General features: G+C 60.3%; 1 protein-coding gene across 3 annotated transcripts; it reads right to left on the reverse strand.

The window, feature by feature from the left end:
* Nucleotides 1-310: 310 nt before the first annotated feature.
* Nucleotides 311-9,401, reverse strand: ELMO3 (engulfment and cell motility 3). 3 transcript variants are annotated; one of them, XM_032195957.1, is made up of 20 exons: nt 9,323-9,401; nt 9,194-9,234; nt 8,998-9,070; nt 8,867-8,917; nt 8,228-8,397; nt 7,265-7,364; nt 7,007-7,158; nt 6,139-6,217; nt 5,823-5,873; nt 5,474-5,596; nt 5,158-5,289; nt 4,739-4,843; nt 4,089-4,197; nt 3,734-3,870; nt 3,456-3,619; nt 3,218-3,330; nt 2,896-3,000; nt 2,502-2,584; nt 2,252-2,332; nt 311-1,587 (listed from the first exon to the last, which is right to left on the reverse strand). In XM_032195957.1, exons 1-20 carry the CDS (start codon nt 9,398-9,400, stop codon nt 1,375-1,377), a joined length of 2,160 nt encoding a protein of 719 aa, XP_032051848.1. In that variant the 5' UTR covers nt 9,401; the 3' UTR covers nt 311-1,374. The 3 variants fall into 3 exon arrangements, with proteins under 3 accessions (XP_032051848.1, XP_032051849.1, XP_032051850.1); XM_032195958.1 differs by lacking the exons at nt 8,228-8,397; nt 8,867-8,917; nt 8,998-9,070; nt 9,194-9,234; nt 9,323-9,401 and having other exon boundaries at nt 7,007-7,154; nt 7,265-7,317; XM_032195959.1 differs by lacking the exons at nt 6,139-6,217; nt 7,007-7,158; nt 7,265-7,364; ... (3 more) ...; nt 9,194-9,234; nt 9,323-9,401 and having other exon boundaries at nt 5,474-5,606; nt 5,823-5,871.
* Nucleotides 9,402-9,596: the final 195 nt, after the last annotated feature.

Here is a 9,596-nt window from a genome sequence, read left to right on the forward strand (position 1 = left end):
AGCCTAGGAAGGGTTAGCTACAGCCCCATTGCCACCTTGCTCTGAGGTGATTCAGCTCCTTGCTTGCTCCTCAGCAGCAGGAGCAAAATCTTCCTGCCAGACACCCTACAGAGTTCCTAAAGCACCGTGTGGTGGATTCCAGGATGGCCTCGTGTCTTCTACACCCCATGTCCTAGGAGCCACCCAAGGCGCTCTTCTTCAACAGCTGCTTTGTGTGGGTCCCTTCTGGGGTGTATGAGCAGCAGGGCAGCGTGTGCTGTCCCCGTCACGTCCCCTGCATTCCCCAACCCTTCAAAAACAACACGGCCACGAGTTCTCCACAAGTGTTTATTGTCCAAATCTGCAGGAGATGGGGGAGTCAAGAGCCCTGGCCACCCCAGCAGCGTGCAGTTACAGTGCTTAGACAGTCACAGGCTACACCCTTGTCACTACAACACCCATCGGAGAAGCTGTAGGCACGAGGAGGTGCAGGGCACCGGGGCGGGAGGCTTTTTGGGGCCACGGAGGAGGTAGCTCGTCGTATTGCAGTAGTGCAGCAGCATGGCTGAAGTGTGCAAGTATCCACCGGGGTGGGGGAAGGCACCAAGGTTAGCACAGACTGGGGTCAGGCACTGGGGCAGCGAGCCTGTGCTCGTCTGAAGTTGTGCTGGGGAGAGGGGACTCGTACCCTAAACAACCTCTGGGAGCATCCCACCGCCCTGCCCGGGACTGGGAGCGCTCGCAGCAAGGAGAGGGAGGGGAGCAGAAAAGAAATCTTTCAGTGCATAAGTGCCTGGCCTGTCCATCAGCAAACCTGACCCTGCTGGGGAGTGCTGGCTGCTCATCAGACCGAGCAGTGGGCCTTTTCTAACCCATTTTTAAGCCAGGATGGAGCCTCTGCCCCAAGCAGCCGTACCGCTGTAGTGATGACCCCCCAGCTGCAGTGCCTGCACCTCCACTCCTCCTGCTGCCCTTGCCCTCTCTGCCCAAATCTGACCGCAGCAAAGGGTGGGTGTGGGGGCAGCACCAGCTGTCTAGGAAGCATTTCATCTCGCCCGCCTGTGGCAGGGGAGCAGAGCACACCTGCCCCTTCCCTCTACCAACAGTTTGCTCGGGGATGCTGGTGAGTTCTGGCTGGGCAAGGTGCAGGTGTGGAAGGGGGACAGGCTGCCCTGCTTCCTCACAGCCTCCAGCACAGGAGAGGGACAGGCAGCGCACACCCAAGTACCTGGGCTCGTCCCTTTGGGGCAGGAATGGGGGACAGAGCCTGGAGGAAGGGTTTTGCTGTTGGCAGGCGACAAAACGATTCTAGCTCCAACCACCACAGAGCTGAATGGGGCAGCCCGCAGAGAAAAAAAGGGGCAGGGAGATCGGGCACAGGGGGGATGCAGAAACTCACTGTTCTGCATGGCTGAAGTCATAGCAGAAGTTTAGGTTGCTGGGGGGCTTTGGGACAGGAGGAGGGGTGTCGGGGATGCTGATGTTCTCAATGTCCAGGAGCCGCAGTTTGAGTTCCATCGACAGCAGGACGTCGAGGTCTGTCTGCATGCGCTCGCTTGTCATCTCCTTGCCCAGGAGCACGTTCAGCCCGTCCGTCCAGAGGCAAAACTGGGGAAGCACAGGAGCTTAGGAGAAGCTCTGGGCAGCTGGAAAACCCCCATCTCCACCAACCTGACCCACCCCAAGGGCCTGGAGCACCTCCTTCCCTGCCATGCTCTCGCCCTTCCTTCACACGGGCTCAGGGCAGCTCAGTCTGTGAAGCCTTCAGCAGCACCATCCTCTCCCTCCTCACCCCAGCCGAGCTCCCTGCTGTGCTGGGGAGGCCACCAGCTTCTGCCTGTGGTCAGTGTGGGACCAGCTGGCTTCTCAGCGTGTCCCTCAGCGCTACGCTTGCCAGCCACAGCCCCTGGGAGCTCCCCGTCCGACCTTCCCAGCCAGACTGGGGCTTTGTTCATCCCCTTATCTCGCAGCCAGCCAGAGAGCTGCAGTCCTCGCATTCCTGCAGGACCACGGCCACGCACGCACAAAGAGGTTACTGTCCCTTTGGTGCTAGCCCAGCAGGCTGGCTGGAGGCCAGGGAAGCCCAGCTCCTCTGGGCTATGTAGGAAGGGTGGGAGCAGGCACTTCCCCTCCCAGCACCACAAGTCACCCTTTAGTGTCCAATTCCAGGATCAAGCCAGCAACTGCCTGTCCAGCCTCAGCCCCTTCTCTCCTCTGTGCTGCTAAGGCTCCCTTGGCAAGGACGTGCCATCCCGTGGCCCCTGCAGCTCACCTCGTACCGTGTGGGGGCAACGAAGTTCAGGCAGTATTCCTCCACATCATACACGATGGAGAAGGCGAGTTCCAGGACATCCTATGGGGAAAGAAGAGAGGTTAGGTGGGTTCTCAGCTGGTTTCTTTACAGCCTGGTGGGGTTCACAGCAGGAGCTGCCTCCCAGTCTCCTCTGCAGCCTGGAAGACCCAGCAGGTCTCCAATCTCAAGCCACATCAAAAGCCTGTCAGGTAGGGGTGGAGGTGCTGACCTTGTTCTGCTTCCCAGAGCTCTTCTCCTTCGTGTGTGGACACTCCTTGCCGATAAGCAGCGCCTTCATGTCTGCCACGGGAACTGGGACAAGCAGAGGAGCTGTGAGTGCCTGCTCTCCTGCTTCCTCACCCACAGAACCACTGCCACGAGCAGGAGGCATCCTGCCCCACACCACGGGCTGTCCCCACTGCTCAGAGCCCCTCAGAGCCCAGGCAAGGGGTCTCTCAGCAGTTTCCAACGTGAGGGAGCCTGACCTGCTCCACAGTGCCCTTTCACAAGCCAGCCAGCCCCACTGAGGTTTTCCCCAGCCCCCCGAGCACATAACAAGGGAGGTGGGCAGAGGGCTCCCCTCCTCACCACTCCCCTTCCCTCTCTTTCTCCTCGCCACCTACTTTTCTCCGTCAGGCTCTCGATGGGGGGCGACTGCACCCCTTCCTCCACGTCCCCGTAGTGCAGCACCTTGTGGTTGGGTGACAGGCGGCAGTACCACAGCTTATCTGCAGCAGAAAGCCCACGGGGAAGCGCTCAGCCCCCAGCTCCCACCCCACTCCTCGGGGGGGATGGCGCTGCCCCCTCAATTAGCGCTTTGCTCAGCGCCGCGGTTAATTGAGGTGCCCGCAGTTAATTGTGACCTCTCCTTTGGCAGGGAAGGGGGCACTTTGTAAACCTCTGTGCCCACTCCTTGCCCAGGAGCAGGTCGGGGCTGGCGCTCACCCTGCCTGCGGCGGCTGCTGATCTTGCGGAAGAGGGTGCCCTCGCAGAGCCGCAGCAGGCGCTGCTGTCGGATCAGCTCCAGGAGCTCCGGCTTCAACCTCTCGCGCAACTCCCTGGGGCAAGAGCCAGAAGAAGAGGAGTACGGACCCTTCAGTAGGCACTCGTTGACCTCGCTGCCCCTCAGAGGGCACCCCCAGCCCCACCACATCACCAGCGCCCTGCCCACAGCCCCACTCACAGCACGGGCACCGCCAGCGTCTCCTCCTGGTGCAGCCGCTCCGTCTGCCGCAGCTTGAGGATCTCGCTGTAGTTCAGTGCGTTCACTCGGGTCTTGAAAAGCTCCAGGGAGGTGGGCTTGAGGGACAGGGTCCTGGTGATCTGCTCCCGCACCACCTGCAGCACCTGGGGGCACAGCACATCATCCCCAGTCTGGTGACGTTCCCCCAGAGCCCCTGAAACATGTGCACACCCCGTTGTCCCCAGCCCTCGTTCAAGGCCCCAGCATTTTCCCATCACCTTATCAAAGTCCTCCTGGGTAGCGCGCATCTCCTTCCAGGTCTTGTTCACCAGCTGGATGCAGATGCAGAAGAGCTCTTCAAAGAAATGATCCTGCCCGAAGAACATAGGGTAAAAGGCCTGAGCCGTCTCCGAGCCTGCGGTGAGAAGGACAGATGATGCCAGACTCCCGACTTTTGCCAGAGAATTTCAGCATCCAGGAGAACCTGGGCATTTCCTAGCCCTACCTCCCCTTCCCTGCTGTCGGCCACGGCGGAGCCTGGGGGCCCCGCTGGACAGGCACGCACGCAGCCCCCTGCCTTGTGTCCCCGCTGGGAGGCAGCAGGGCAGGGAGGGGGACGGGCTGGGCACGTACACGGCTCTCCGATGTGCAGGATCTCGCAGAGGATCAGGGTGAGCTGGATGCTGCTCCGAGCGAAGGGGCATTCATGTTTGTCTTCACGGCTGCTGTTCTCGAGGACGAACTGAGGAGAGGGTTGATACCTCACGTTACACACGCCACAAAACCAGAGTGCTGTCCCCACAGCGAGGCTCCAGCTCCCCACCATCCTCCTGAACCTCCTAGTTGAGCTGTTCCCACCAGAGCTGAGCTGTTCCTAACAGCAGCAGCTTGTTCTCCCCAGGAGCCAGCCCCAGCATCCTCCTTCCCCTGCCTCAGCTGAAGGCAGGAGTTGATTGCAGGCAAAGCAGGTCCGAGTGTGGCTAACACTGCACCCACTGACTGCTTTTTTTCCCTCAAATCACCCTCGTCTGCTCAGACTTGAACAAGGCCTGGAAACCCAGCTGTAAGCAAACCACTTCAGGGACCCTTCAACAAGGTACCAGCAGCCTCAAATCGCTGCTCCTACCCACAGGAAGGACTCAGAAATTAAAACGGGGCAACAGTAGGATCCAAGCTCAAAAGGGGTATCCTGGCCAAGGACAGGTCACTATGAAGAAAGGAAAAGAAGCCGGAGATCCACCAGCACCTCCCTGCTGGGGAATTTGCCAGGAGAGAGCACGCACCCGGCTGTAGGCATTGGGGGTGTGCTTGGAGAAATAGAGCATGTTGTCGAGGGCGAGGAGCCCCGGCGGGGCACGGCGGAGGTCCTCTGCTGGATTGCTGTTGTTCTGGAAAGACACAAAAGGATGCAACTTAGCAGCTGCTGCTTTCTTCTCCGAGCAGCAGAGTCACCCCGATGCAGTCCAGGGGCTTGCCCTTCCAAACAGGGGCTGCAGGAAAAGCAAAGAGCACTGATAACAGTCCCGGCGGGGCACGGCAGCTCCACAGCACTTGCTGTTGAGCAGCGCAGGGGTGGCAAAAGGGAAGCACCACACGGCAGGACCAAGAAGGACAGCAGGTCCAGGGGAGAAGCTGCAAGTCCTGCTGAAGCTGGGAAGTGGAACTGGCACGTGGCCGGGGAGGGGACAGAGGGCAGCCGCACCGTGAAGCCCAGCTTGCGGAACTCCTTGGCGCACAGGGACCGCCGGCGCTCGGTGCTGAAGTTGCCGGTGGGCGCCTCGCTCTCCGACTCGAAGGCGGCTTGGCGCAGCGACTGGAGGAGCTCCCGCTGCTCCTGGGGGGGACAGCAGAGGGGAGGGATGCCAGCGGGAACCGCGCAGGCAGGTTCCCCTGGGTTTGAAACCGAGAACGAAAGCCAACACGCCGGGAAAGGAACACACCCCAAAGGCAAAGCCTCGCCCGCCTCTGCTTCCGCAGGAGGAAGCGGGGTCGGACTGGCAAGGAGAGCGCTGCCCCACCTGCGAGTAGGGATCCATGGAGGTCCTCATGCGGCGGTCGTAAAGGTTGAGGCTGACGGACTGCAGCACATACAGGTAGTGGGCCATCTCATCCCCCAGCGGCTCCGGGCTGTGGATGATGTTCTACAGGAGACTGCGAGTGAGCAGGGTTCCCCAGGGCGCTGCTCCCAGTCCCTCCAGACCGAGGGACCAAGAGCCAAAGCCTGGCAGGCTCTGCTGCTGGAAGGGGCTTTAGGAAACGGGCAGCTCCCCAAAAGGCTGGGTGCTGCGGGGGGCACACACAGCAGAGGCTGGGGGTAAGGCCAGGAGGAAGCACGGAGCAGACCCTTGGGCGAGCAGTGCTCCTCACCTTGTGGATGAACTGCCTGATGTTCTTCTCCCTCAGGTACTCCATCATGTCCTAGGGGGGAGATTTAAACACCTCTGGGACCTCCTCACAGCATCCCAGAGAAGGCAAACGCTACAGCAGAGGACCCAGCCACCCAAACCTCCCGTCACAGGGGAGGGAACGCCTGCACTGGTGCTGGTTCCTGCCATCTGACATCTCACATCCCCCAGCATCGCTCCACAGGGTGTGAGAGAGCAGAGGGCCCTTGGCACAGGGCCCCAGTGATGGGGGCACCGGTGTTCAGGTTCCCGGTGCCCCCCACCCCGCAGCCCCTTACCCTCCTCTCGCTGTCGGTCGCAGCCAGCAGCAGCGCAATCAGCAGGGCCATCGCCTTCAGCTGCAGCTGGGCATTCGTCCTGAGGAAGGAGGGTGAGGAAAGTCACCAGCTGTGGTGACCGGCACAGTCCTCTGCCCCCTTCTCTGCTGCACCCCAGAAGAAGCCAGAGCCACGAGGGAGCAGCTGCTGACAGTGGGGCCGGGGGCGAGACGCCCCCCGCAGCACCCGCACGTGGAATTGATGCTGCTCTGGGCACATCCCTGGGTGCAGCTCCCCAGGCAGCTCTGGGAGCACTGAGCAAGGAGAGCCTAGACACGAAGGAGAAGCTGCAGGTGCATGGACCTCTGGGACAAGGGAAGGGGACAACGTTTTGGAGCCACAGGAGTAGGTGGGGTAGAAACCCTGGGCAAGCAGCAGGCCTGGGAGGCCAGCAGGAGTCCTGGACACAAGGCTTCCCGTTTTCTGGAACGGAAAGCTCAAAACTGAAGACATGCAGAGGTATAAGGAAGAGGGAACGCAGAACCTGCCTCAGCTGTACTACTGTTCATAAACACACTGGGGAGAGGGATGGAAGAGCCAACGCCAGAAGAAAGGCAGTTCAGCTAAAGAACAAAAACATCCGAACAAAGCAGGCAATGAATGGGTCCGTGAATGAATCCAACCTGAACACGGGACAGTTTCCAGAACAGTCCAAGCCTCCTGCAGCACTGGGGCAACAAGGACAGAGGCTGGCCACCCACAGAACATTTATAAAGGGACAGTACAATGTAGTGCTAAGGGTAATCAGCAAGACCCCGAAAAATCCCCTCAGTGCCACACTCCCCCTGGCTTTCGGGTGCAGGAGACCAGTGCTCTGGCAACCACTTACACCTGCAGGTGGGTGAGAAGACGATCCACCGTCACTTCTTTTTTGACTAGGTCAAAGAGGAGGCGACTGCTAGGTACCATGTTCTCCAGGATTGACAAGGAGAGCTGCTGCACAGAGGCGTCCATCGCATTCATGTTGACGTAACTCACTATCTACAACACACACAAACAGCAATCAAAGGCAAGCCAAGCCTAGGTAACGAGGGCAATGAGGCATCCCAAAGGCACAGTTACGGAGTCTGCAGAACGAGCTGCTTACCTTTTTGATGAAGGCTGCGCTGAGAGTCTCCCAGGAAACGAAATCATGCTCCATCAGCTCCATGAAGGCCTTCAGGGTGTGAGCCAGGATCTCCCCCGAACTGCAGGAACAGAACAGCGAACTCGGTGAGGATGGGGCCAGGTACCCCCAGCCCCCACGGGAAGGTGGGAGTTGCACATTGGTGGGCACATCAGGAACAAGCAGAAACGTAGGCAAGTGAGCACGAGAATGAAAAGAACAGAAAGTGAGAATGTAGGGTAAGAAATGAGACTCTCACTTGGTCATCCCAGGAAGTCAAGGCAGGGGAAGTTGTACAGTTTCTGGAAAGCTGCGTTACCACAGTACAACAATCGTGCACACAATCCTTAGTAAACCCAAACCACCCCAAATCCCACCCCGTGCTTTCAAGAAACATGCACTTTGCTGTGTGATTTTAGGTTCCACTTCCAAATGAGATGCACCACCACACTGTGAGAGGATCGAGTCAGGGAGGCACTAGTTTGGCAGTCAGGTTTTCCTCAAGCTGCCCACAGACCTCTTCCAGCTAAAAACCTCAGGGCAGAGGGATTATTTGGGGGTGGCAGATGGGGCAGCAGGAACCAGCAGCAGCAGGAGGTCTCCTGGTAGCAAAACTGGTAGTGCTGCAGATCATGAAGCCAGAGAAGGGATGGGAGGTTCAAGTCTGAGCACATTCACAAGGGGTCAGGCCCGCAGGCAGGGGACCTCCACCTGGCTCCCTGAGCGCAGGGAGAAAGCCACGTCCCTGCAGGGAACAAACCTGCAGAGCCAGGCACGCTGCTGCCAGCGCTGCCCTCCGTGCTGCAGCACGGGGCCTTTGGAGAGAGCAGCCAAAAGGAGCAAGAAGCCAGGAACACGAGCGAAGCCCAGCTTGGAGCTCATACAGCATTAGCAAGGGAGAAGACAAGTCAAGAACTGCAAGGAAATTCCCCTCCTGATACTCACTCGTTCCCTTCCTCCACAATGCAGAAGATTAGTTTCAAGCCATTCCTGTTGATGAACTCCTGAGCAAAGGTAACATCCTGGGAGAGGCTTGCAAGCTTCTTCAATGAGTCAGTCTTCACGTCCACGTTGTTGCTCCGGATCCCGTTGTACAACCTCTCTGCTTCTTGGTCCTACCAGGAAGGAAAGAATCAAGCCACCGGGGCTCGTCAAAAGGCAGCAAGAAACTCGGAGGCAGAGGCTGGAGGAACGTAAGTGTAAAGTTTTGGAAGGAGGCTCAGGCTAGAGCAGCCCCAGCAAGGAGAGGACTGAGACAGAGCGATCAGAGCAGAAACCAGCAGGAGCTGAGGAAGTCAGGCCGGCACCACACTAAGGACACTTGATGAATCTGCCCGTGCATCCACAGCGCTTCTCAAGGCTATTTGGTTCTCTTCACGCTCCCCCAAGCCCTACTGAGGGAGAATGAAGGCTGAGACAGCTCTCCCCACGTTATTTCTGCTGGGTCTGAGGCACCGGGAGGAGCTGTCATTAGCCAGGAGTCGCCGAGGGAGGCAGCGGCAGGGGGCTCGGAGGGCCGCATCGCCCCGCAGCGGGGAGCAGAGCGCCGACCCCAGCTTTCGGAGAAGGAGACAGGGGATGTACCGGGGAGGTGGTCAGCCGCAGGATGCTCCCGTTCTTAATCTCCCCGCGGTTCTGCGAGGAGAAAGGGAAGCGGTGAGGGGGGCGTGCGGGGTCACCGGGGCCGGTGTCCGGGCGGGCAGGTGGCCGCTCACCGACTCGGTGATGTAGGTCTGGCGCCCGTCGGCGTACTGCAGGGCGTAGTGCTCCGCGTTGGGCAGGCTCCACCTGCGAGGACACGCAGCCAGGCGTGGAGCCAGGATGGTCCCGGCCACCACCGCCCGGCGGGACACCGGTCACCGCCTGTCACGACCCGGTGGGCCACCACGGTCCCCATGTCGCGATACTCACGCGTCGCAGACGTCCTTGAGCACGGAGGCCAGAGGCTTGGTCTGCGGGTGAGGGAAGGGGAGAAGAGGACGGCAGTGAGAGGGTGGCTGCGGAGCCAAGGGGCTCTGCTGAGGGGGGTCCGGGAGGTACCTGCTGGAGCTCGATGAGCTGGGGGATGGCGCCCACCATCTGGATGGCGATCTTCACCACGTCCTTGGGCGGCGGCATGGCTCCCGCAGCCGCCCCGGCAAAGCACGGCCCGCCCCGGCTCCCCGCCGCAGTTCCGGGTCGCCACCGCCTCCCCGCCCCTGGGAGGGCCCGGGAGGCCCGAGGGGAACGGGGATGGGGCCCCGGTGGGTGGGGGGCCCGGGCTGGGGCTGCCCCCGAGCGGAGGCAGGGAGGGCAGGGGTCACGGCAAACCCAG

This window comes from Aythya fuligula, chromosome 12 (assembly GCF_009819795.1).
Source record: "Aythya fuligula isolate bAytFul2 chromosome 12, bAytFul2.pri, whole genome shotgun sequence".
Taxonomy (NCBI): domain Eukaryota; kingdom Metazoa; phylum Chordata; class Aves; order Anseriformes; family Anatidae; genus Aythya; species Aythya fuligula.